At 46.8% G+C, this 27615-nt stretch overlaps 2 protein-coding genes across 4 annotated transcripts; both read left to right on the plus strand.

Moving 5' to 3' along the window:
* The first annotated feature begins 1988 nt into the window (after positions 1-1988).
* On the plus strand, positions 1989-14679 carry afg3l2 (AFG3 like matrix AAA peptidase subunit 2). 2 transcript variants are annotated; one of them, XM_022766344.1, is made up of 17 exons: positions 1989-2181; positions 2882-2981; positions 3195-3263; positions 4915-5042; positions 5182-5334; positions 5441-5515; positions 6491-6615; positions 6702-6975; positions 7075-7212; positions 7740-7893; positions 8101-8208; positions 8349-8474; positions 8552-8662; positions 10186-10301; positions 10724-10924; positions 11341-11535; positions 12390-14679. In XM_022766344.1, exons 1-17 carry the CDS (start codon positions 2098-2100, stop codon positions 12627-12629), a joined length of 2397 nt encoding a protein of 798 aa, XP_022622065.1. In that variant the 5' UTR covers positions 1989-2097; the 3' UTR covers positions 12630-14679. The 2 variants fall into 2 exon arrangements, with proteins under 2 accessions (XP_022622065.1, XP_022622067.1); XM_022766346.1 differs by having other exon boundaries at positions 6494-6615.
* A 684-nt stretch (positions 14680-15363) lies between these two features.
* LOC111237306 (poly(U)-binding-splicing factor PUF60-like) lies at positions 15364-27429 on the plus strand. 2 transcript variants are annotated; one of them, XM_022766350.1, is made up of 11 exons: positions 15364-15490; positions 16398-16493; positions 16691-16777; positions 16950-17000; positions 17105-17266; positions 17583-17675; positions 18820-19033; positions 19740-19930; positions 20063-20177; positions 21782-22023; positions 25467-27429. In XM_022766350.1, the coding sequence occupies exons 1-11, from the start codon at positions 15470-15472 to the stop codon at positions 25764-25766; spliced, it is 1572 nt and encodes a 523-aa protein (XP_022622071.1). In that variant the 5' UTR covers positions 15364-15469; the 3' UTR covers positions 25767-27429. The 2 variants fall into 2 exon arrangements, with proteins under 2 accessions (XP_022622071.1, XP_022622072.1); XM_022766351.1 differs by lacking the exon at positions 17583-17675.
* The last annotated feature ends 186 nt before the right edge of the window (positions 27430-27615 follow it).

Here is a 27615-nt window from a genome sequence, read left to right on the forward strand (position 1 = left end):
AGAACCAACATGGCTCTGGACCCGAGCTGCAGCCAGACATGATTCAAACATTGTTCTCATCATCAGTTAATCTGCAGATAAGTGATGGTTCTGACCACCTGCTGCTGGTCAAATACCAGGAAGTTCTCCTGAAAACCAACCAATCATTCTGTTCTGTTCAGGATCTGTTGCATCTCATTACACATCAGCAAATAACAAAGACTGAAGACGTAAACAAGGTAAACAAATCTGATACCTGTGACATGTTGTCTTCACATGAGAACGACAGGTCCTGTGTTTACGTCTTCATAGACAGATAGATACTTTATTTATCCTCTAGGGGAAATTCATGTGTCCAGTAGCTCATTAGTAATAATAATAATAATAATAATAAACAGTAATAATTAAATCAGTCCACTTCCTTTGGCTGAGGGGTTCTAGTGGATTTATCTACTGAACCTTTAGTTCAGATCACCATGTCTGAGACTTTGACCAGATCAATACCTCTGAATCAGAACTGATCATGATCAATCGATTAATAAGCCTGACAGCTAGTCACTCACACTCCCTGTCTACCTGCACCCTCCCCCCACCGGACGACCTGTCAGCTGACCTCAGACCACAGGCCGACAGGCTAACAGCATATACCAGCCAGTTAGCCGGTTAACATATACCCCCATCCCCAAGCGCAGTGACAGATACTTCACCACTTATGTCATATACATATGATGACGTCATGCTTTAGGTGACGTACTTGTAGTGTAGTTTGAGGCTAATCAGGTAGCTCCCATACTAATGCTAACCGGCTGTCACTTAGCAGCCCGGCTAACAAGGCTAGCGGCAGCATGCCGGGGGATTCACTCAAACACTACGACAGACACAGTAAAGCTAACTGATGCTACATGCTTCACTAAGTTAAAACAGACAGTGTGTGAGCTAAGCTAAGTTAGCTGTCTGATCTGGTCTGTTAGCCTATTAGCACGTTAGCATCGGTCTGTCCTTCTCCCAGCAGCGCTGACGGATAACCTGCTAACTACCCGGGCCAAACTCGGGCTAAACCCGGGTTAACCGGCCTGTCTGTGCCCGGCAGTGACGGGGTGTTACCTCATAGCTCAGTAACACCGGCAGCTCCGCTCTGCTGAAACACTTGAGGCCGCAGAGAGTGCGGTTTCAGCGGGGAAACAGGCAGCGGTCAGCCGCTTCATTCCTCCGCACAGACCGCAGCCATCATCGGCTACCCGGCATGCAATTGGAGCGTGAGGGTGGGGGTGGGGGGGTGGCACGGCGACACCTGGCGGCTGCTGTCTGTCACCTGTAACCTCCTTATTTATTGTGATAATTTATAAATAAACAGGTAGAGAGTTTATTAGCTGTAATTCATTACTCTGTTAATGGTTAATAAATCAGTTAAGAGATATTAATAAAAGCAACTGTTGTGTTAAACTCCTCCTCTTTATTAGACAGTGAACTGTTAACATTTGCTGTTTATTATTCAGTGTGAAACCCTCACTTCTTATTCATCGTTTACCAACACTTAATACAGACACACTGATGCTACAGAGCCTCCGTTCAAACCACAGGAACTTCTTCACTATTAAAGTTCAGAAAAGCATCAGGTTTACACACAGATCAACAGTCAGTCAGACTCACTTAATAAATAACATGTTATTATGGTACTGTTATTAACATGTGCATGTTAATAATGGTACTCTGTATGAACTTATAGTCATAATCCGGCTCCTGGGCCGTACTAAAACACTACAATAACAATAATAATAATGATCATCATTAATAATAATTGGGATTATTATTATTAATATGATGATGATGATGATGAGGGGAGTCAGAAGTGAAGTGAATGACTTTATCTATACAAACATTAATTTGACTCGTTAAAAATGAGCTGTCTGTCCGTCAGGTTAGACGTGTGTCTCTGCGGGGGTTCGGCAGGGGGCGCTGTCTCCTCCATAAACATGTGCACCTCCGTGAAGAAGCAGAGGACGCTAGAGATGGCGGAGCGGTGTGATTACAGAACAGAAACACTGAACTTGAGTTGTGTTTAAAGGCCGTTGTTGTTGTTTTTCTGCCGGTCAGTGTCGGTGTGTTCCCGGGTTGAGGATGGCCCATCGCTACCTGCGGCTGTCCGCGGGCTGCAGGAACATGTTCCGGCTGCTGCTACCCTCCAATGCTCCGGCCAGGCTGGTAGGTGGAAAACATGCTAACATGCTAACTGTGCTAACCGGGACAGCGGCCAAAACAAGCCCAAACACTGACCCCGTTGACGGGCTGACAGACCAGCACAGACCGGCAGGGTGAACGGCAGGACCGGTGTATCTAACAGACATGAGTTACCTGTGTCACGGCAGGTAGACTCACCTGTGTGACGGTTCTGGGCTGTTGTCATTGACTCACGGAAAAACCAGTCACCTCTGTAAACACTGCAGCGGGGCAGAAGTACTCAGTCAGCTACTCCAGTAAAAGTACAAATACCACACAGCAGAAGTTACGTGTCACAGTTAGGGCTGTGGCGGTGGAATAAAGGCGGTAAACATCACCTTATCTCAGGTACACAGTCCCAGATAGACTGGCCCTGAAAGCTTGACTCAAACACCCGAATAGTTTGGATTTAGGTTCAGTTTTGTCTGCCTCCTGGACTGGCCCTGGCTCAGTTTCTGAACTGGTCCTGGACTGGTCCTGGGTCAGATTCTTGGAGTCAGTAATGAGCTGTGTTGACTGTCTGATTATTAACAGTGCATTAACATGTGGGGAGAGGCTCGTTAGTGTCTATGCTGCAGCTGGATTCACTTATTTTCTTCATAATGTGATTTAAATGATACACCAACATCTAGGTGCAGTTTGTGTTGCTGTTATCTGATGTCAGCCACGTTTGATGTGTGTTAAGGTGATGTGCTCCACCATGGCCGGACAGGTAGGGAGTGGGCGGAGTCTGCTGAGCGAGCTGCTGGGAGCATACAGGAGGCTGAGCTCCAGACCACCTAAAGGTACAAAACTGTGTGTGTGTTGATTTATATGTATCTTTGTGAGGGCGTTAAAGTGGGGACATTATCTCCATTTTTCACATTAGGGCGGTCCTTCAGTCCTGGTTTTGGGGTTAGTCTCATGTGTAGGTTTGGTTTAGGGAGGTGTGGGGTCAAGATTTTGTTTCAGGGTCCTCACAAGTCCAGAGGTACAAACATCTGTTTTTCTTTCTTTAGGTTTTGAGAAATATTTTCCAGACTCCCAGAAGCCTGCAAAAAATTCTGAGGCTGAAGCTGCAACTAAAGGTAGAAACCTGCTGACACCTGCTGACACCTACTGACACCTACTGACACCTACTGACACCTGCTGACACCTGCTGACACCTGCTGACACCAATGTCACCTGCTGGCACCTGCTGACACCTGCTGACACCTACTGACACCAATGTCACCTGCTGACACCTGCTGACACCTGGTAACACCTACTGACACCAATGTCACCCGCTGACACCCGCTGACACCTGGTAACACCTACTGACACCAATGTCACCTGCTGACACGTGGTAACACCTACTGACACCAATGTCACCCGCTGACACCCGCTGACACCAATGTCACCTGCTGACACGTGGTAACACCTACTGACACCAATGTCACCCGCTGACACCCGCTGACACCCACTGACACCAATGTCACCTGCTGACACCTGCTGACACCTGGTAACACCTACTGACACCAATGACACCAATGACACCTGCTGACACCTACTGACACCTACTGACACCAATGTCACCTGCTGACACCTGCTGACACCTGGTAACACCTACTGACACCAATGTCACCCGCTGACACCTGGTAACACCTACTGACACCAATGTCACCTGCTGACACGTGGTAACACCTACTGACACCAATGTCACCCGCTGACACCAATGTCACCTGCTGACACCTGGTAACACCTACTGACACCAATGTCACCTGCTGACACCCGCTGACACCTGCTGACACCTAGTAACACCTACTGACACCAATGTCACCCGCTGACACCTGCTGACACCAATGTCACCCGCTGACACCCACTGACACCCACTGACACCTACTGACACCCGCTGTCACCTGCTGACACCTGGTAACACCTACTAACACCAATGTCACCTGCTGACACCTGGTAACACCTACTGGCACCAATGTCACCTGCTGACACCTGGTAACACCTACTGGCACCAATGTCACCTGCTGACACCTACTGACACCTACTGACACCAATGTCCCCCGCTGACACCCACTGACACCCACTGACCCCTACTGACACCCGCTGTCACCTGCTGACACCTGGTAACACCTACTGGCACCAATGTCACCTGCTGACACCTACTGACACCTACTGACACCAATGTCCCCCGCTGACACCCACTGACACCCACTGACCCCTACTGACACCCGCTGTCACCTGCTGACACCTGGTAACACCTACTGGCACCAATGTCACCTGCTGACACCTACTGACACCTACTGACACCAATGTCCCCCGCTGACACCCACTGACACCCACTGACCCCTACTGACACCCGCTGTCACCTGCTGACACCTGGTAACACCTACTGGCACCAATGTCACCTGCTGACACCTACTGACACCTACTGACACCAATGTCACCCGCTGACACCTGCTGACACCCGCTGACACCCGCTGACACCCGCTGACACCAATGTCACCTGCTGACACCTGCTGACACCTACTTACACCTACTGACACCTACTGACACCTATTGGCGTCCACAAATTTGGTGAATCCAGTTTGTGTTCTAGTATTTTACAAACAGTATATAAATTAAATACACATAAGTGAAGTATTGGTTCTGAGTTGTGTTGATGTGTGACCCCGGTACAGTTTCTGTAACCTTTGATGTTCATGACGTCTTTTGACATCACTGTTATACTGTTTGTTTGCTTTTCAGACAACAAACCTGCCAATGCTCAGAGAGCCTCGGGGAAGTCAGGAGGAGGAGGAGGAGGAGGAGGAGGAGGAGGGGGGAAAAGAGGAGGTCGTAAGGAGGAGTCACACTGGTACAGCCGTCTGCAGAAGGTCCGTGTGTGAGGAGTCTGACTGCCGTTCTTCTCGTCTGACAGACGTTGTGTTATTCAGCTGTTACCTGTGCTCACCTGGGCAGACAGGTGTGTGTTCTCTGAGGTGTGGGTCTGAGCTCGGGTTCTGTTGGTTTCAGGGGGACGTTCCTTGGGACGATAAAGAGTTTCGGATGTACTTCCTGAGCGGAGCAGCGTTCTGGACCACTGTCACTTACTACTTCTTCTTCAGGGATGGAGGACGAGAGGTCACCTGGAAAGACTTTGTCAACAACTACCTGTCCAAAGGAGTGGTGAGGAGTGATGATGTCATCACTGTAACATGTCAAACCACGGCCCCCTGTGTCCATCTTAACTGTGGAGAACCAATCAGAAAAATTGATTTTCACTGTTCCTCAGGTGGACCGGTTAGAAGTCGTCAACAAGCGTTACGTCAAAGTGGTTTTCTCTCCTGGGAAGACGCCGGTGGATGGGGTGAGTGAGAAGCTCCACCTCTCGTCTTGATGTATTGATGTCTGGTCTCGTGGGTTAGAGGCGTGGTCAGGTGAGAGCTTCGGTTCCTGTTTCGGACAGACTTGATGTTATTGTGTGAATGACATCGTGCAGAATCAGCAGGTAAAGTCAGAAGGTTGTTGAGTGAAGCTGAAGTTTGTCAGAAGGCTGATTGTCGCACCACTGGTCCAACAAATAATACAGATGTGTCTTCAACATGTCTCTTTCCCTCTCGACATCAGACGACAAGAAGTTCAAACACGCGTCTCTCCATCGTTTCAAATTCTCGTTAATGTCCATAAAATCAGCTTAAACATTCAAACCAGTGTCCATCAACAGTACGGCCGGCCCACAGCAGCCTAACCCTGTCAGATAGGAGAATCAGACGACACAGAAAATGTCACGTTTACCACAGTACACACAAAGACAATCAGATGTCATGACACTGTGCGCCTGTATATTCCTCTCTGACCCACAATGCCACAGGCATACAGTACAGTAAAGTCTGGTCATGTGACTCTGACTCTTCAAAATAAAACAAAACCTTCCATGAAGGGCATCTAATTTAAAACCAAAATGATTTTAACTGGTCTATTTTTAAACAAACCTTTTTACTTAATTTTACTCTTAAATGATCATAAATTTATATGAAACAGTTGAAACATGAAAATCAAAGAATGAAACCTGTCTCTCACCATATGTCCTCACAACACAGTTCAACATGTCAGCCCACAGTGTTTCCATAGAAACAGTTTATGTATATTGTGGTTAGCTCCATAGGACTCAGGTCCAGGTCTGGAGACTGCTCTGGGAGCTTTGGCAGGATTCAGATAGTTTGAGACGTCCACCTCGTGGACACACTAGCTGACAGACTTCAGTTCAGTCTGGTTCTTAATGGTGACCTGCAGCAGCTGGAGGACCAACATGGAGCTGACTCCTCCTCTTTGTCTCCTTCAGCAGTATATCTGGTTCAACATCGGCAGCGTGGACACGTTTGAGAGGAACCTGGAGACGGCTCAGTACGAGCTCGGCATCGAGGGGGAGAACAGACTGCCGGTGGTTTACTCCACCGAGAGCGATGGGTGAGCGCTGAGGCGTTCACATTCACTTCTGGTTCAGCTCTGGTTGGTTCCTACATGTGACTCTAAAGTCTGTCCTTCCTGTCCAGCACTTTCCTACTCAGCATGCTCCCCACGGTGCTCATCATCGGCTTCCTGCTGTTCATGCTGCGGCGGGGACCGGCAGGGGCGGGGCGTCCTGGCCGGGGGATGGGCGGACTGTTCAGCGTCAGCGAGACAACGGCGAAAATCCTGAAAGACGAGATCGATGTGAAGTTCAAAGACGTGGCGGGCTGCGAGGAGGCCAAGCTGGAGATCATGGAGTTCGTCAACTTTCTGAAGAACCCCAAACAGTACCAGGACCTTGGCGCCAAGATCCCTAAGGTGAGGGGGGGTTGACTGTTTTTTCACTGTTTGTTGACTGTTTGACTGTTTGACTCTTTGTTGTTATTTCACTGTTTGTTGTTTGTTGACTGTTTGTAGGGAGCCATCTTGACGGGTCCTCCAGGAACAGGAAAAACTCTTCTAGCCAAGGCGACGGCCGGCGAGGCCAACGTACCGTTCATCACCGTCAACGGCTCCGAGTTCCTGGAGATGTTTGTGGGCGTTGGCCCGGCCAGAGTGAGTGTTTACAACCTTCTTCATCTTCCTCTGAAGCAGGTGGTCAACATAAATATATATATGTATGTGTATATATATATAGTATATATATATATATATACACACATACATATATATATATATAATAAACAGTTAGATGAAAATAAGTAAATATTTCTATATACTTGTATATTATATAATTACTACATTATATACTGTAATATGATATAATATATAAATATTTTATTATCTCTCCTCCCTCTTCGTACTGAAATCACAGTACGAAGAGGGAGGAGAGATTCGATTATGAAATTTTATAAACCAAAAGTCACCATGACGACAGAGATGAGACTTTGTCTGTCCATCACAGCAGCAGTGATTGACCTTTGACCTCCACAGCTGGAGTTGACCCCTCCACTGAGGAGGATTATGATGATGATGATGATGATGATGATGACTCCTCTGTGGACTAACTAGACCTCAGGGAACCTGTCCACCTGTCTCAGTGTCTCAAGCCTCAGACTTTGCTGATGTCACTCCCTGTGCAGGTGAGAGATCTGTTCGTCATGGCAAGGAAGAACGCTCCCTGCATCCTCTTCATCGACGAGATCGACGCCGTGGGACGGAAACGAGGACGAGGAAACTTTGGGGGACAGAGCGAGCAGGAGAACACACTGAACCAGCTGCTGGTGGAGATGGACGGTGGGTGATGGGAATCATGGGAAATGCATGTTTTTACAGACATAGTTAAACTGATTCTGAGTTTCCTGAAGCATCATGGGAGTTTTCTCTGACAGGAAATGCGCTCAGAGAAAACTTACAAATGGCTCCTTGAAGACTCCGTCATGATGTCGTCATTAAATATGAAAGTCTCCTCTGAAATAACTCTCACTCCTATCTGTTTTTTAGGCTTCAACACGGCGACCAATGTCGTGGTTCTGGCAGGAACCAACAGACCGGACATCCTGGATCCGGCTCTGATGAGACCAGGACGCTTCGACCGACAGATTTACATTGGTGAGAGACTAACGAAGGGTTAAATTTCTTTTTTTATCAGGTCAGAGAGAGCAAGGTGTTAAAATAACAACTATATATAGTTCTGGGTCTGGTTCTTGGTCTGGTTCTGGTTCTGGTCAGCTGTCTGTGTTCTGTCCCAGGTCCTCCTGATATTAAAGGTCGAGCCTCCATCTTTAAAGTTCACCTGCGTCCTCTGAAGCTCGAGGTCAACGTGGACAAGGACGCCCTGGCGAAGAAGATGGCCGCCCTCACACCTGGATTCTCAGGTAAACCTGGTCTCATGTTCTCTCCTCATTAATCAGGTAGAACCTGCTGGTTCATTCTCCCTGTTCTCCATCTTCAGGCGCAGACATTGCTAACGTCTGTAACGAGGCGGCTTTGATTGCCGCTCGCCACCTGTCAGATGCCATCAACCAGAAACACTTCGAACAGGCCATCGAAAGGGTCATCGGAGGTGAGCCCAGACCCGGACCAAGACCAGACTGAGACCAGGTCCGGACTGAGACTAAGACCAAGACCAGGACCAGACCCAGACCAGACTGAGGCCAGGACCGGACTGAGACCAGGACCAGACCCAGACTGAGACCAAGACCAGGACCAGACTGAGAACGAGACCGAGACCAAGACCAAGACCAGAACGAGACCAAGACCAGGACCAGGACCAGACTGAGAACAAGACCAAGACCAAGACCAGAACGAGACCAAGACCAGGACCAGGACCAGACTGAGAACAAGACCAAGACAAGACTGAGACCAGGACCAGACCGACACCAAGACCAGGACCAGACTGAGAACGAGACCAAGACCAAACCAAGACCAAGACCAGACCAAGACCAAGACCAGGACCAGGACCAGGACCAGACCGAGAACAAGAACAAGACCAGACTGAGACCAGGACCAGACTGAGAATGAGACCAGACCGAGACCGAGACCAAGACCAGGACCAAGACCAGACCGAGACCAAGACCAGACCGAGACCAAGACCAGGACCAAGCCCAAGACCAGGACCAGACTGAGAACAAGTCCAAGACCAGGACCAGACTGAGAACGAGACCAAGACCAGACCCATACCCAGACCCATACCCAGACCAGACTGAGACCAGACGGAGACCAGGAACGAGACCAAGACCAGGACCAGACTGAGACCAAGACCAGGACCAGACCAGGACCAGACTGAGAACGAGACCAAGACCAAGACCAAGACCAAGACCAAGACCAAGACCAAGATCAAGACCAGGAACAGACCAAGACCAGACTGAGGCCAGGACCAGACTGAGAACGAGACCAAGACCAGACCGAGACCAAGACCAAGACCAGGACCAGACTGAGAACGAGACCGAGACCGAGACCAAGACCAGACCGAGACCAAGACCAGGACCAGACTGAGACTAGGACCAGACCGACACCAAGACCAGGACCAGGACCAGACTGAGAACAAGAACAAGACCAGACTGACACCAGGACCAGGACCAGACTGAGAACGAGACCAGACCGAGACCAAGACCAAGACCAAGACCAGGACCAAGACCAGACCAGGACCAAGCCCAAGACCAGGACCAGACTGAGAACAAGTCCAAGACCAGGACCAGACTGAGAACAAGTCCAAGACCAGGACCAGACTGAGAACGAGACCAAGACCAGACCCATACCCAGACCCATACCCAGACCAGACTGAGACCAGACCGAGACCAGACGGAGACCAGGAGCAAGACCAAGACCAGGACCAGACTGAGACCAGACTGAGACCAGAACCGAGACCAGACCCAGACCCAGACCCAGACCCAGACCCAAACCGAGACCCAGACCCAGACCAGCAGCCTGAGTCCTTGATCCTGTGTGCACCTGTCAGACTGAGCTCGTAACATCTGTGTCAGACTCTTGAAGTTGTGATTCACCTGACTGTGGTCTCAGACCTGGTTGCTGCTGTTGTGATCGAGGTTCAGGACTTTAATCTGGTTCTTGCTGGTCCTGTTTGAGGTCTGGAGAAGAAGACTCAGGTCCTGCAGCCGGAGGAGAAGAAGACGGTGGCGTATCATGAGGCTGGTCACGCCGTCGCTGGATGGTTTCTGGAGCATGCTGACCCTCTACTAAAGGTCAGCCTTACTGTTTAATGGATCAACTGTTCAAATGAAATTTAATGTTCTCCAGAACTGACCAGGACCAGGACTAGGACCAGGTCCTCACTAATCATGACTCAGTTTAAAATAAATGTCCGACAGGACAAAATCAAATGATGACATTTCATATCCAAAAGGTCAAAAGTCAACTTCACTCTGACATCATAATGTTCTGTTCAGTATTCAACACTGTGACCATGTTTCCTGTGACCTGATTGGTTGATGGAGGGTCTGGTTCAGAATCAGGTCTGAGCAGAACTTATTGATTATTTGAACAGTTTTAATGGAATTAAATTGAATCAGATCATCGTTATGAGGGTGTAACATTTACTGCAGCATCATTCATTCTTCAATGACATTGTGTGTTACATATTGTATTGCTATGATTACCTGTCCAGGTGTCCATCATCCCCCGAGGGAAGGGGCTGGGCTACGCTCAGTACCTGCCCAAAGAGCAGTACCTGTACACCAAGGAGCAGCTGCTGGATCGCATGTGTATGACTCTGGGGGGGCGGGTCTCCGAAGAGATCTTCTTCGGACGCATCACCACCGGAGCTCAGGACGACCTCCGCAAGGTCACCCAGAGCGCGTATGCACAGGTCAGAGGTCACAGGTCTGGGGCAAGAGGGGTCACAGGTCAGAGGTCACATGGGTCAGAGGTCAAAAGTTAGAAGTCTTGGCTCAGAGGTCACACTGGTCAGAGGTCACAGGGCCAGAGGTAACAGCGCTGGGGTTAGAGGGGTCACAGGTCAGATGTCACATGGGTCAGAGGTCACAAGTTAGAAGTCACAGGGGTTAGAGGTCACCCAGAGTGCCTACGTACAGGTCAGAGGTCAGGGGGGTCACTGGTCAGAGTTCAGAAGTGTTAGCAGTTAATTATTATTGAGGGTTCTATGAAGGTCAGGGTTAGGGTCAGCTGATGACCTGCTGTGAGGTGATGAACTTTAACATGAAGTTCAAGTTCGCTGTTCAGGTTCCTGTCGGTCTGATCTCTGGTCTATGTGTTCTGCTGCAGATCGTTCAGTTTGGGATGAATGCAAAGGTGGGTCAGGTTTCCTTCGACCTCCCCCGGCAGGGCGAAATGGTTCTGGAGAAACCATACAGTGAAGCTACGGCTCGGCTCATTGACACCGAGGTCAGAACCCTCATCAGCGAGGCGTACCAGAGAACCCAAGAGCTGCTGAACAACAAGAAGGCAGAGGTGGAGAAGGTACCTACGACCTACCTTTAAGAACCTCACAGGTCACAACACAGTCTTTGTTCTAGACGTCTCAGGTGGAGACGAGGTGATGGTGAAACTCCAGATAAATTAGGTACTAAAAGGAACTATACAGGAAATAAGACAAGTAGAACCCTGACATAAATTCTTGAACATTCCTGTGCTAAGAACTCCACAACTCTTCGGATGTTAAAACCTTTGCTCCAAGACAAGGTTCTAGGTCCTTGACAGAACACACACAGTTTTAGAGTGTTCTCAATCTGGTGTTGTACATAAAGTACCACCAGTTCTCACTGATAAAACTTTCTCATTGAGTTCTAGAACATTTCTGTGCAGAGAACTGGTGTCTCGATGTAAAGCTCTAAAACCTAAGACCTAAAACAGACCTAGAATGTTGTCCAACTGCTGTTCTACCACCTGTGGTACCAACAAATCTTTTCCTCATAAAGTATAACCTGCTCTGACATACAGAACCCTGTCTTTGAGTTCTAGAACATTTGTGTGACAGGATCTTTACAAGTTCTAAAGCCTTCACTAGAACCCTGCTCAGATCCAGAAACCTCCTGTAAGCAGCAAGACCAGTGACAACATACACGTTTCTAAAATGTTCTCTATTGTTCTACAATGTTCTATTAGAAGAACTAATCTTTTCCTCATACACTAGAACCAGCTCTCACATATAGAACCCTGTCTTAGAGTTTTTGAACATTTCTTTGTCTCTACAAGAGTTCTTCTTGTATAGAGTTCTAAAACCTTCCCTCCAGATCAGAGTTTTAGATCATTCACACAAACAGCACAATCCGGAGTTCTGACCCTGACCATAATGTTCCTGTGGTGTTCTCCAGGTGGCGCTGCGGCTGCTGGAGAAGGAGGTTCTGGATAAGAGCGACATGGTGGAGCTGCTGGGAAAACGTCCATTTGCAGAGAAGTCGACGTACGAAGAGTTTGTGGAGGGAACCGGAGGCGTGGATGAAGACACGACGCTGCCGGAGGGTCTAAAGGACTGGAACCAGGAGAGGAAGGACAAGGAGGAGACCCAGGACGAACAGGTGGCCCGACAGATCTCTGGAGGAATGCCCTTTTAGAACCCTCTGATGGAGGTCTGGGTTCTACCACAAACATTGACCCATCACTCTCATGGGTATAAAATGTCTGGATCACAATCATTGATGAGGATGAGATCCTTGCCTCCTCCCACACTTCCACAATAAATATCAAGATCTCTTTTCGTAGAACCTTTAGCTATGGAATTCTACACTAAACCTTCATCCTATAGTTCCTTAATATTTTGTTGGAGATCTGGGTTCTACCACCAACCTAAGCTATGACCCAACCCCTCCCATGTCTAGAACCTTGTTAATGTGGAGTTTTACAGTCACCTTGCTTCCATCTGTGAGCTCCTGAAGCCTCTCGTTGACTTCAGAATATTAAACAAGAAGAACTTGGTGAGAACCTGGTCTTTGTACTGCACCAAAGACCAAACCCTCACCTTATAACACTCTAGAATGTTCTGTTGATGTCTGGGCTGCACCACCAAAATATGACTGGACACTGGATTCAAGAACTCTGCACACACTCCTAGAACCGTCTCTCTAGAGTTCACTCACCTTGTACCGACACACCCTTCTCCTCATTGTTCTGGAACCTTCACCTTATTGAACCACCGCTCTTCCCTGTGTCACCAGGTTATAGAACAGATCGGATTCATGCATTTATGTCTAAACTGTCATTGAGTTCTGAAATATTTCTGTTCAGAGAACTGTTCTCTAGAGGCCTCATTCTTTACTCTGTAGGACTCTGACACAGAACTTGTTTACAGTAACCTATAGAGCCCCATCTCCATCTCCCAGAACTTCCCCACTGACTTGTGCTGGGACCTCTGTGTAGAACACTGACAGCACTTATAGAAGTGTTTTCTACATTTGGATCTTGTTCCAACAAAGAATTCTGTATCACACAAATATTCTAAAGCAGGGTTCTAGATTAATTACAACAAACATGCTTCCAGAATGTTCTACAATCTACATCTTTAACAACAGATTTGTTCCTCATACACTAGAACCAGTGCTGACTTAAAGATTGATATTGAGTGATGTTGAGTAATGTTCTTCAAATATCTATTCTTTGTATAGAACCATCTCTGCTGGAGAAGCCTTGTTCCATTGCAAGGGTTCTTGAACAGTCAAATCCACACATACTCTTGATATTAAAACATTTGCTCCAACAGGGGGTTCTAGATCACTCACAGAACGCACACACGTTTGGAGAACGTTCTCAATTTGTTTGTTCTAAAGTTCTAGAACAATTTTGCACTAAGAACTTTCAAAGTGTCTTGATGTAGAACCCTTAGATAAGTCACAACACGTACATGCTTTTAATATTCTCCAATCTGTGACAACAGATCTGTTCTTGTAAAGCAGAACCAACACTAGAACCATTCTCAAACTAACTGATAACTATTTGATATAATTGGTTGGTTCTAGGTCATTCACACCACACACAAACTGCCACAAAAGGGGCTCTGGAACATTTCTCTGCAAAGTACTGTTCTCTGCATAGAACTCTAGAACCTTCCTCTGCATTTGAAGCCTCTCTTGATCGCAGGGTTCTACATTAAACATACTCAAGAAATGTTCAGTTCAGCTCTGACCCATAGAACCATTCAACAGTATTTCTGTAAATGTAGAACTCTTGTTTCAGGTTCTCGATCCGGACTCTACAGCACTTGGTTCCTTGTCTGCAGCTGAACTGTTGGACTTTGTGCTCCAGTGCCAGCCTGTGACAAACAGAACATAGAACAAGAACCCTAAAGGTAGAGGGTGTCGTGAGTACAGTTCTTCATACAACCCTGAGGTCTGCAGTTGAGGTTCTGCTGCTTAAAAAAAGATGATTAACTTATTTAAAGATGACTCTGTATCAGCTATAGAGAATGCTCTCTCCATCATCATCACGCTTTGATCCTGTGAGAGCAGTAAAGAGCTGCAGTCTGTGCTGATCAGATATGAATTAGTTATCGATCAGTTATTGTTAGCATGCTGCATACTGTATACAGCTGATGCTAATATGATGTGAAATTATAGTAAGGTGTAAATGTGTGATGTTTCAGACATTTTAATAAAGACAGAAAAACTGTCAGCAAGTTTCATGATCAATAATCGATCAATCATTAAAGGATTAAAACAGTTTCCCCTCAGTGAAAGTTTATTAAACAGTGGATGTGTAATAATAATAATAATAATAAAAAGATTTCAGTTGGATCAGTTGACAAACACAAACTGATGATTTTTATTTAACCTTTGACCTGGTTCATTCATATGGACTTTATATTTCATCAAATCAAATATACATAAAGATATAATACAAGATATAATAATATTGACTAAATGGACAAATAAAAACATAATGATTAAATTATTAAACTTACAATGAAATGAACAAGTAGGTGATGAAATATACTAATAAAACAAATAGATATGAAGTGAAAAATATCAACAATATCCCTAAAATAAGTGAAAAGACAGAAATAAAAAAATAAATAGACGTCAAGTGAAATAAATTAAAAGATATGTATTTATATGTAAATAAATTAAAACATGGAGAGTTTGAATAGGGTTTTAAAAATAACGTATGTTTATTTATAAATGTACTTTTTGTGTATATTTATTTAATTTCTTGTTAATGTATTTAATCACTTCTTTATTTATTTAACGTCAATTCATTCTTATATCACCGATTTCAATTCTGTCACAATAGTAAATCCTTCAGTTCACACGGGGCTTTTACTCTGAAACCATCATCAGAGGAAGTGACGTACGGATGGCCGCGGTGTTTCCGCTGCTCAAACAGACTCAAACATCAGAAATAATTGATTACTGATTTGGCTCGACGCTGACAGAAGGAGCTCGCGGAGCGGCAGCTGGGCTGAATGGCGGCGGCAGTTTCTGCGGTGAGTTCATTTATGACCTGTCAGTCTGCGCTCAGGGACGCATGCTAAGCTAATGCCAAGCTAATGCTAACCGGAGGAATCGGTGTTTACCGTTAAAGCACAAACACAGTCTGGAGTCAATCAAACTGATAGATCGGGTCTAAAGGTGATCAGTTGTAACAGATCGATACACGCAGCAGAAGCACAGGAGCTAAGCTAGGCTAACAGAAGAGACGGTCCTTTTATCTGGTGCTAAGCTAACTGACTGCCGGGAAGAACATGACTGTCTGCAGGCAGAACACCTGGACAGGTGGCAGAATCTGACCGTTAGACTGATGACGTCATGGTCAACACACGGACATCTGAAATCGATACTTCAGCTCCTGATGTTATCTGATGACATCACAGATGAGCGACGCGATGTCACAGACCAAGTGGTGGAAATGTATTTACTCAGCTACTGTAATGAAGTACAAATCTGAAGTACTTCCACTGCACTGGAGTATTTTCTTATACTGCAGTTCATCAGAGGAAGTATAGTACTTGTACTGCAGTACATTTATTTTCCCACTGCTGGTCCTTCAGATCCAGATGTTTACAAACACATGAAGCTTGTTTATAAACAACATGATGTAAGCAGCTGTGATGATGGATGAAGTTTTAAATAAATTAAGATTATTTTGATTTTGATTGTAAAGTTTTCACTTTGACAAAGAAACAATCAAAGGACAGAGAAAATAACCAGCAGCTTAATTAATGATAATTAATAATGGTGTTAATCAAACAACAAGCATCAGTACAAACAGTTTGTTTATATTTGTGTCTCTATTCAAAAATCTGAATACTAACAGCGATTAATCAGTGAATCAATACAATAACTTCTCAGGAATCACAGGGTGTGTTTGTTTTGTTCTCCTGGTGTTAACAGGGAGGGCCGGCTCTCATCATGGAGAATGGACAGAGCACCACCACCAAGCTGGGCCTGCCGCCGCTCACCCCCAACCAGCAGGAGGCGCTGCAGAAGGTCTCACACACACACACCTGTCTGTCAGATGTTTCACAATAAAAGTCCTGCAGGCTCCAAGAATGTGAAGAAAGCATGACAGGAAGCATGCTTTTATTGTGAAACACTAGCAGAAACATGAGATATCACTGAAGGTTTTATGAAAATCTGTTTTTAAAGTTTTACTGTGTGTGTGTGTGTGTGTGTCCTGTCTGCAGGCGAAGAAGTACGCCATGGAGCAGAGCATTAAAAGTGTTCTGGTCAAACAGACTCTGGCTCAGCAGCAGCAGCTCACCAGTCTCCAGGTAACAACAACACCACCTGCTGCTCAGGTAACTGTTGCTCAGGTGTTTGCTGTGATAATGACATGTCAGCTCTGATCGGTCTGAACAGTCTTCAGTCTGTGAGGAACGGCTGTGACAGGTGTGATGATTGTCCGTGACCCTCAGGTGTAATCTGTCTCTGTCTCTGTCTCAGATGGCGTCTCTGACGATGGGTCTAGGAGACGCTCTGTCTCCCCTGCAGTCAGTAAGTACTTCACTGTCTCACCTGCTTCTCACTTGAGACAGCTGATCATCAATCTCTCGTATCGCCTCGACAAACAGCTCTGATTGATCAGCTTTCTCTCTCAGGTGGCGGCTCAGCGTCAGAGAGCTCTGGCAATCATGTGTCGAGTTTATGTCGGCTCCATCTACTATGAGCTGGGAGAGGACACCATCAGACAGGCCTTCGCTCCGTTTGGACCAATCAAGAGCATCGACATGTCATGGGACTCTGTCACCATGAAACACAAGGTCAGACACACACACACACACACACACACGCACACACACACACACAGAGCTGAGTGCAAAGGTCAGATCCAGATTTAATCCACATGTGGGTCAGGACTAGGATCAGACTGGACCTGGATCAGTCACAAGGAAACTGGACCAGGACGTCCTGAACTTCCCTCAGTGTCTTACAGTAGAGGTCAGAGGTCAGATAAATGACTTCCTGTACTTTTCGTGTGCAGGTGAGGTCACAGGTGGAGATGGAGTCATGTCAGGACCAGGACTCAGTGATCCAGACTCACAGGGACAGACGTTAACCCTCCGTGTTCCTCTGCAGGGTTTCGCCTTCGTAGAGTATGAGATGCCCGAGGCGGCTCAGCTGGCCCTGGAGCAGATGAACTCTGTCGTCTTAGGAGGCAGGAACATCAAAGTGAGTACTGGTCCTTAGGATCTGGTCCAGTCCAGACCAGTGCAGACCATAACAGACCAGTTCAGACCATCACAGACCATCACAGACCAGTGTAGACCAGTCAGTACCAGTCCAGACCATCACAGACCAGTACAAACCGGTTCAGACCAGTACAGACCATCTGAACCAGTACAGACCATCACAAACAATCACGGACCAGTACAGACCATCACGGACCTGTACAGACCATCACGGACCATCACAGACCAAGTCCAGGCCATCACGGACCAGTACAGACCATAACGGACCAGTCCAGACTATCACAGACCATCACAGACCATCACAGTCCATCACAGACCATAACGGACCAGTCCAGACCAGTCCAGACCATCACAGACTAGTACAGACCATAAGGGACCAGTCCAGACCAGTACGGACCAGTCAGTACCAGTCCAGACCATCTGAACCAGTACAGACCGGTTCAGACCAGTACAGACCATTATGGACCAGTCCAGACCATCACGGACCAGTACAGACCATAACGGACCAGTCCAGACCATCACAGACCAGTCCAGACCATCACAGACCATCACAGACAGGTCCAGACCATCACAGACCAGTCCAGACCATCACAGACCATCACAGACCATCACAGACCATCACAGTCCATCACAGACCATAACGGACCAGTCCGGACCAGTCCAGACCATCACAGACTAGTACAGACCATAACGGACCAGTCCAGACCAGTACAGACCATCACAGACCAGTACAGACCATCTGAACCAGTACAGACCATCACAAACAATCACAGACTAGTACAGACCATAACGGACCAGTCCAGACCAGTACAGACCAGTACAGACCATCACAGACCAGTACAGACCATCACAGACCAGTACAGACCATCTGAACCAGTACAGACCATCACGGACCAGTACAGACCATCACGGACCTGTACAGACCATCACGGACCATCACAGACCAAGTACAGACCATCACGGACCAGTCCAGACCATCACAAACCATCACAGACGATCACAGGCCATCACAAACCATCATGGACCAGTACAGACCATCACAGACCAGTACAGACCTAGGCTGTTGACCAGTCTCTAGTCTCAGTCTGAGGTCTTTGACTTTGTCTCTGCTCCTCATCTCGCAGGTTGGGAGGCCCAGTAACATCGGCCAGGCTCAGCCAATTATTGACCAGCTGGCGGAAGAAGCTCGCGCCTTCAACAGGATCTACGTGGCGTCGGTTCACCCCGACCTCTCCGACGACGACATCAAGAGCGTCTTCGAGGCTTTCGGCAAGATCAAGTCCTGCATGTTGTCCCGAGAGCCGACCACCGGGAGACACAAGGGCTACGGCTTCATCGGTGAGGACACCTGAGGACATGTGACCACGTGGCGCCCCCTAGGAAATGTCAGTGAGGCCCTTCCTGTCCCCACGGTTTAACTTACATGTATGAAACTCGCCAGGCACCTGTACACCTGTTCTAACACACCAAGATGTACAAAAAAGCCTCTTGCACCCATAGTCCAAACCTAACAGGAAGTCAGCCATTTTAAATTAAATCTGCAATTTTTTTATTTGATGGTTACGTACTTTAACAAACTCCTCTTACAGAATCCATCAGAGTCTTTCATTGGAGGACCCGCACATGGCGGCGCGGAGAATTTCAATGGGTCACCATGAAAAATCAACTCACTCTAACTCCAGCACACATTGTCCAAACTGCTCCAAACTTTCTATGTGTGATCAGAATCCTGCCCACCTACAAGCCAATTCAGTTAGAGTCATAGCGCCCCCTTGTGGTGACAGGAAATGTGATGTTTTACCATTTCATGTACTCCTCTTAGCAGGTTAACCACACCCACCTCAAACTGGGTCAGAAACACTTCAGACCATGTTGAATGAAACTCCTTCCAGTATAAACAGTGCAGGTGATTGAGTGTTAAAAGGAGCAGGTAAAATCAAAGGTTACCTGAATGTGATGAGGACCACTGCGTCAGGGGGCGCCGCTGAGGCTGCAGTCTGTAGACCTGAATCTGATGGTCTTGTGTCTGCTGTCCTGGTCTCAGAGTACGAGAAGCCTCAGTCTGCTCAGGATGCCGTGGCCTCCATGAACCTGTTTGACCTGGGGGGTCAGTACCTGCGGGTGGGGAAGGCCGTGACTCCACCGATGCCCCTCCTCACACCAACAACACCTGGAGGACTTCCAGCTGCTGCCGCCGTGGCTGCTGCTGCCGCTACCGCCAAAATCACTGCTCAGGTATGAAGCTCCGCCCCCTGCCAGCTCTCCAAGTCAGAGAAACAAACAAACAAACAAACAAACACACAGAAAATGACTGTTTTTTTCTACAGTATCTGACATGTCTTATACTTTGTTCTGTGGTGCGTTCAGGAGGCCGTGGGAGCGTCGGTTCTTGGAGCTCTGGCCGGACCGGCGCTCCTCTCTCAGCAGCTGGGAGGACTTCCTCAGGCCGTCATGGCCGCCCAAGCTCCAGGTGTTATCACAGGTAGGAACGCCTACAGCACCGCCCACATACATATAAACCACACCCCCGTGTTAACGAGGATGACCTGCTGTCCAATCACATTAAAGGTCTCCTGTCTAAAGCATCAGTGTGCAGCCAGTCACAGTCTGAGCCTGTTCATATTTATCATAGCATGCCATCTCTTGGTTTATCCGGAAGCCCCTTCCCCAGCGTCTTAGACACCTGTAGCTGTTACCTGCCCTCATTCACACCCCTGGACGCAGAGGACAGAGTCACTGATGTTCTGTTATCAGACTTTCAGAAACAGTTTCAGAGGAAATCATTTCCTAACATGAAGCGTGTTGTTAGTGAATGTTTGACTCAGTTGTTGTGAAACGTTGATGTAGATGAAATAAACACAGATGTGGATCAGGACAGATGTTTTGTTATGATGTGTTTAGTCTTTTTTGTTCCTCTGTGTTCAGTTCAGTGATGAGACAAGGAAACAGCACGTGTGAACAAGTTAAAAAAACTCTGAGAACTAGAAAATAATAAAGAAAAGAACTTGTGTGTTGAAAGATAAATATGACACGATGAAAACCTGTTCATACAAGTTCATACAAGATTTGAATCTTTAATAACTGAAGATAAAACCCATTGAGTTAAAACTTACAAACCAGATCAACACTTCTATCTGATAAACATTTCACAAAATCAGAACTGAAATCTTTCAGGACTCTGTAGGTTCTGATCCAGTTTCGAGGTCACCTCCAATAGTCAGACCAGTCCTGACTCCAGACAGGAAGTAGTTTGTCCCAGTTGTTGTTTGTGTTGCTTCGTCAGAAGCGTCTCCACTAATAGATTTTCTCTTTTATTGTCTTTTTTTCTCTCTCTCTGTTTTTTTCTCTTCTCTTCCCCCTCTCTCGACCCCCAACATTTGCACCGACAGTGACCTCTTAACCCCTCCCCTTTGCTGCACACTGACCAACCAAGTGAAGAGGACTGTTTCTAGCCCCTCCCTTTAAACATAGCCCCTCATTCCTGTTGGCCAGTGAGTCTCAGATCCTGTGTGACTTGTGGAGTTTCAGTCATGTTTAACAACACACCTGCACACATTCATCAGAAGTGGGGGGTGGGGGGTGTTCAGTCAGTGGGGTTGACTGATCTCCTTAACCTAAAGTCCAAAGCTTCCTGTTTCCTGAGATTATATCAGCACCAATCGTAAGTATTAGTTTCAAACTTGACTAGAGGAAGAACATTCAGCAGTTGAGAGCCACAGTCAGGATGCTTCACTCTGCACAGTGGGTGCACTTGTTAACAGCTACATGTTGGGTGGTGATGTACCGCAGGCGGGTGGAGTTTAATGGCTGCTTTTACTGCTGATAGAAAACAGAAGCATAAAGTCAGTTTGAGCGTTTCAGTTTTAACTCCACCTGTGGTCATAGTAGGGCGTTACAGGTGTGGTAAACCATTGCACACAGAGTATATTCTAGTTGGTAGAAGAGGCTGGGGGTTGGTCCCAGACGTTGGAGAAGCTGACGTCCAGAAGGAGGTTCTTCTTCTCCAGAAGCCTGGGGCGGCTCCTGCAGCCAGACCGTGGCCACCCGTCTGACCATCCTGTCCTTCCTGCTTCCTGTCTGTTTCAGGGGTGACCCCAGCTCGACCTGGTGTGCCTCAGGTGGGTCTGGTGAACCCGGTGCTGGCCACACCCCCGACACCGGTAGCCTCTTTTGGCTCTGAGGTGAAGAGGAAAGAGGAGGAGGAGGAGTGTCAGCAGGAGGCGCAGCAGGATGGAGCCATGGAGCCACTCAGTGAACAGGAGCACATGAGCATCAGCGGCAGCAGCGCCAGGCACATGGTGATGAGGAAGCTCCTCCGTAAGCAAGAGGTACGGGTTCAAATCCTGCCCAGGAGCAGGACAGCCAGGAGAAGAGTTCACCTTTCTTGACTCAGGAATTGTTGATCTTCACTCGGGACTCGGCCTTGACTCGTGACTTGTTGGTCTTGATATGGGACCTGTTGGTCTTGACTCGAAACTCATTGGTCTTGACTTGAAACTCATTGGTCTTGACTTGAAACTCATTGGTCTTGACATGTAACTGTTGATCTTGACTTGGGACTTGTTGATCTTCACTTAGGACTTCCTGGTCTTGACATGGAACTGTTGATCTTGACTCGTGACTTGTTGGTCTTGACTATGCACTTGTTGATCTTCACTCAGGACCTCCTAGTCTTGACATGGAAATGTTGATCTTGACTCGTGACTTGTTGGTCTTGATATGGGACTCGTTGATCTTGATATGGAACTTTGTTGGTCTTGACATGGGACTTGTTGATCTTGACATGGAACTGTTGATCTTGACTCAGAACTGTTGATCTTGACTCGGGACGTGTTGATCTTGACTCGGGACTCTTTGGTCTTGACTAGGGACTTGTTGGTCTTGACTCGGGACTTGTTGATCTTGACTCGGGATTTGTTGATCTTGACTTGGGACTTGCTGGTCTTGACTCGGGACTTGCTGGTCTTGACTCGGGACTTGTTGGTCTTGACGTGGGACTATTGATCTTGACTCAGGAATTGTTGGTCTTTACTCTCGACTTGTTGATCTTGATTCACTACTTGTTGGTCTTGACTCGGGACTCGTTGGTCTTGATATGGGATTCGTTGATCTTGACATGGGACTGTTGATCTTGACTCAGGAATTGTTGGTCTTGACGTGGGACTGGATCTTGCCTCGGGACTTGTTGGTCTTGACTCGGGACTTGTTGGTCTTGACTCGGGACTTGCTGGTCTTGACTCGGGACTTGTTGATCTTGACTCGGGACTTGTTGCTTTTGACTTGGGACATGTTGGTCTTGACGTGTGACTGTTGATCTTGACTCGTGAATTGTTGGTCTTTACTCTCCACTTGTTGATCTTGACTCGCTACTTGTTGGTCTTAACTCGGGACTTGTTGGTCTTGACTCGGGACTCGTTGGTCTTGACTCGGGACTCGTTGGTCTTGATATTGGATTCGTTGATCTTGACTCGTGACTTGTTGATCTTGACTCGTGACTTGTTGATCTTGACTCGTGACTTGCTGGTCTTGACTCGGGACTTGCTGGTCTTGACTCGGGACTTGCTGGTCTTGACTCGTGACTTGCTGGTCTTGACTCGTGACTTGTTGGTCTTGACTCGTGACTTGTTGGTCTTGACTCGGGACTTGTTGGTCTTGACTCGGGACTTGTTGGTCTTGACTCGGGACTTGTTGGTCTTAACCCGGGACTTGTTGGTCTTGACTTGGGACATGTTGGTGTTGACGTGGGACTGTTGATCTTGACTCAGGAATTGTTGGTCTTTACTCTTGACTTGTTGATCTTGACTCGCTACTTGTTGATCTTGACTAGGGACTCGTTGGTCTTGACTCAGGACTCGTTGGTCTTGACTCGGGACTCGTTGGTCTTGATATTGGATTCGTTGATCTTGACATGGGACTGTTGATCTTGACTCGGGACTTGTTGGTTTTGACTCGGGACTTGTTGGTCTTAACCCGGGACTTGTTGGTCTTGACTTTGGACATGTTGGTGTTGACGTGGGACTGTTGATCTTGACTCAGGAATTGTTGGTCTTTACTCTTGACTTGTTGATCTTGACTCGCTACTTGTTGATCTTGACTAGGGACTTGTTGGTCTTGACTCGGGACTCGTTGGTCTTGATATTGGATTCGTTGATCTTGACATGGGACTGTTGATCTTGACTCGGGACTCTTTGGTCTTGACTCGGGACTCTTTGGTCTTGACTCGGGACTCTTTGATCTTGACTCGGGACTCTTTGATCTTGACTCGGGACTCTTTGATCTTGACTCGGGACTCTTTGATCTTGACTCGGGACTCTTTGATCTTGACTCGGGACTCTTTGATCTTGACTCGGGACTCTTTGATCTTGACTCGGGACTTGTAGATCTTGACTCGGGACTTGTTGGTCTTGACTCAGGACCTCCTGGTCCTGACTAGGGACTGTTGATCTTAACTCGTGACTTGTTGGTCTTGACTCGGGACTCTTTGGTCTTGACTCGGGACTTGTTGGTCTTAACTCGGGACTTGTTGGTCTTGAATCAGACCTTCTGGGCTTGACATGGAACTGTTGATCTTGACTCGTGACTTGTCGATCTTGACTCGTGACTTGTTGATCTTGACTCGGGACTTGTTGGTCTTGACTCAGGACCTCCTGGTCCTGACTCGGGACTGTTGATCTTAACTCGGGACTTGTTGGTCTTAGCTCGGGACTTGTTGGTCTTGAATCAGACCTTCTGGGCTTGACATGGAACTGTTGATCTTGACTCGTGACTTGTCGATCTTGACTCGTGACTTGTTGATCTTGACTCGGGACTTGTTGGTCTTAACTCGGGACTTGTTGGTCTTGAATCAGACCTTCTGGTCTTGACATGGAACTGTTGATCTTGACTCGTGACTTGTTGATCTTGACTCGGGACTTGTTGATCTTAACTCGGGACTTGTTGGCCTTAACTCGGGACTTGTTGGCCTTAACTCGGGACTTGTTGGCCTTAACTCGGGACTTGTTGGCCTTAACTCGGGACTTGTTGGCCTTAACTCGGGACTTGTTGGCCTTAACTCGGGACTTGTTGGCCTTAACTCGGGACTTGTTGGTTTTGACGCGGGACTCGTCGGTCTTGACTCGGGACTTGTTGGTCTTGACTCGGGCTCTTTGGTCTTGACTTGGGACTTGTTAGTCTTGACTCGGGACTTGTTGATCTTGACTCGGGACTTGTTGGTCTTGACTCGGGACTTGTTGGTCTTGACTCAGGACTTGTTGGTCTTGATGTGGGACTGTTGATCTTGACTCGAGACTTATTGGTCTTGACCCAGGACTTGTAGGTCTTGACTCAGGACTTGTTGGTCTTGATGTGGAACTGTTGATCTTAACTTGGGACTTGTTGATCTTGACTTGGGACTTCTTGGCTAGCAAATAGTGCTGGGGGGGTACAACATAAAACTTGAAATGTTTTCCTTTCAGCACTGTCCTGCAGTCTGTTATGTGAATATAAATGTTTAGTGATCACTGCAGCAGCCCGGGTTCAAATCAGTTCCATGGCCCTTTGCTGGATGTCAATCCCCTCTCTCTCTTTAGCTGTCAGAATAACGGCAAAAAAATAAAAAAACAAATGAAAGATTTGAGAAGGAAAAAGAAGTAAACAAAGGAGAATGTAAAGGTACTTCAGTGAACAGGTAGTCTGGGGTTTGACTTCTGATAATAATGTCATTTTGTCGTAAACCGGACATACATGTGGACCTCAGTAAAATGTTGTTCTAACACTTAATCTCCCCCATCAGTCAACTGTGATGGTCCTGAGGAACATGGTCGGTCCTGATGACATTGACGATGACCTGGAGGGGGAGGTCACTGAGGAGTGCGGGAAGTTCGGCCAGGTGAAGCGTGTCATCATCTACCAGGAGCGTCAGGGCGAGGAAGATGATGCAGACGTCATTGTTAAGATCTTTGTAGAGTTTTCAGAGGCGGCCGAGATGAATCGAGCCATCCAGGCTCTCAACCACCGCTGGTTCGGAGGACGTAAGGTAGTGGCAGAGGTGTACGACCAAGAACGCTTCGAGAACAGCGACCTGTCGGCGTAGAACACAGATATACGCTCAGACACATATACAAACTCAGCGTAGAGTAGATGCCTCTTTATAACCTGTCAGTTTTTTATTGGTGTTTGTCCCTGGATGAACTTTTCTTCTTCTTCTGTTTATTTCTGTACGGATCTAAAGGACCATTCTGCTGTTCTTCATGTTTCAACTACAAATCTAATATTTTCCACTCCTGCTCATTGTTTTCCAGATCAACAAATTTCGGATGGATTCTTCCTGGCAGCTGCTGGGTTAGCTTCATTTTAGAGCTGAATCCGTCAGGTGATTGTGAATGTTCCCAGTTATTTTCCGTTCTCCAGGTTCTCAGACGTTCAGTTTTTATCCGTGTTCTGTGGCAGTAAACTGAACCTCTCTCGTTTTCTACTGTTGGTCATTTCAGGCACCTTGGACTGAGAATGAGTTTTTCTGTCTTACAGACCAAGTGTTTGGTTTATTGACAAAAAAAGAGATAAATCTGTGGTGGAAAAAAATCCAGTTCAAACAGCTTTTGTTTAATAACTGAATTTTTCCACAAACCTGAGCAGGACAGAACCACATTTAAAATTGATGTTTGTGCTGCAGACACTCAGTTCAGACCAGCGTTGTGTTGAAGTGATACAGAAATGTTACAGTCCCATCAGAACATCAGCGGCTGCCTAACGCTTCATGCTTTGTGTTCATCAGCTGTTTTGTGTTGAATGAACATTTAAAACACAATGTCAGCTGACATGTTGGGAACTGAAAGTGGGTCCAGATTAATGACCTGATCTTTAGGTCTGGTCTTGAAGAAAGTCCCGGTGTCAAACTCTAGTTCTAATGCCCCTGTGTTCACTGATGTTTGATCCGGTGACCAGACGGAGACACTGCAGCGACTTGATGATCGATTTCTCCTTTAAGTCATTTCTCAAACATTCTCCAACTCCAGTTTCCCTCTATGAATATTTCCAGCCTCTCAGTAACTGAGTCTGTTTGGGTTTCGGACTCTTGGTCAGACAGAAGAAGATGCTTATTTATTGTTTATAAAGCTGAATGATCGATCAGTTAATCAATTAAAAGATCGATCATGGAAATAAGAGCTGGTTTTTAGCTTTCAACAGTAGAACTGGTTCTTAGTGGTTTCCCAGTGTGAGACACTGTACTCAGTCCTGGCCTGACCTGAGACTGTTTGAAGACTCCTGTTGCTGCGTTCAGGGACACTCTGAGTTTTGTAAAATGATGAGCTGAGCTGAGATTTGAGCTGAGACATGAACCCAGCTGTGGTCAAGATGTTCAGATAGCAGAAACATCTGGACGTTTGTCCTCTGACTGATGTTCCTGAACACAACACACCATCACAACCCAAACTCAAACCAACTTCAGTCTGTCCAGGTGGGTTATGTTTTCCTGTTGAAGACGATCAGATTCTGGTGTCGATTCATCAAACGTGGATTCTCCTCAGAAAGAAGGATCAACATGAAAGAGGTCGACGGTGTGTTCAGGTGTTCTTCAGGTGTTCTTCAGGTCTTTGAAGGTCAAACACCAAAATATGTGAATAAAACTTTTTATTTCTTTTTTTTACAACAGTGGGTTTTTTTCTGCTGTTTTGTTCATCTGAAGCTGCTGTTTGATTGGCTGACAGTTTTTAATACAAAAATCCATTTCATAATAAAAAAGAACGTAGAAAAAGCTTCTTAACAGTAAGTTCTACCTGCTCTGCTTCTCTCTACCTCTGTGGTTCGATTACCTGAAAAAGGTCTTTCACCAAAATAACGTCATAGTTTCATGTTAAAGGCTCATGAGTGATACAATGTTTACATTTTTGAAAACATGATGTTTAAGAAATCATCACAAACATAAAACTAGATTCAGTCTT

This window comes from Seriola dumerili, unplaced genomic scaffold, assembly GCF_002260705.1.
Source record: "Seriola dumerili isolate Sdu_G_001 unplaced genomic scaffold, Sdu_1.0 BDQW01000850.1, whole genome shotgun sequence".
Lineage (NCBI taxonomy): Eukaryota > Metazoa > Chordata > Actinopteri > Carangiformes > Carangidae > Seriola > Seriola dumerili.

What these genes read in the sequence shown, in the direction of transcription:
- LOC111237306 (XM_022766350.1), top strand. Translation starts at nt 15,470, where the DNA reads ATGGCGGCGGCAGTTTCTGCG. An exon ending in AGCAGGAGGCGCTGCAGAAG is followed by an intron (nt 16,494 to 16,690) that starts GTCTCACACACA and finishes TCCTGTCTGCAG; the next exon opens with GCGAAGAAGTACGCCATGGA. An exon ending in CCGCCAAAATCACTGCTCAG is followed by an intron (nt 19,931 to 20,062) that starts GTATGAAGCTCC and finishes TGGTGCGTTCAG; the next exon opens with GAGGCCGTGGGAGCGTCGGT.
- afg3l2 (XM_022766344.1), top strand. Translation starts at nt 2,098, where the DNA reads ATGGCCCATCGCTACCTGCGGCTGTCCGCGGGCTGCAGGAACATGTTC. An exon ending in GGAAGACGCCGGTGGATGGG is followed by an intron (nt 5,516 to 6,490) that starts GTGAGTGAGAAG and finishes TGTCTCCTTCAG; the next exon opens with CAGTATATCTGGTTCAACAT. An exon ending in CGACCGACAGATTTACATTG is followed by an intron (nt 8,209 to 8,348) that starts GTGAGAGACTAA and finishes GTTCTGTCCCAG; the next exon opens with GTCCTCCTGATATTAAAGGT.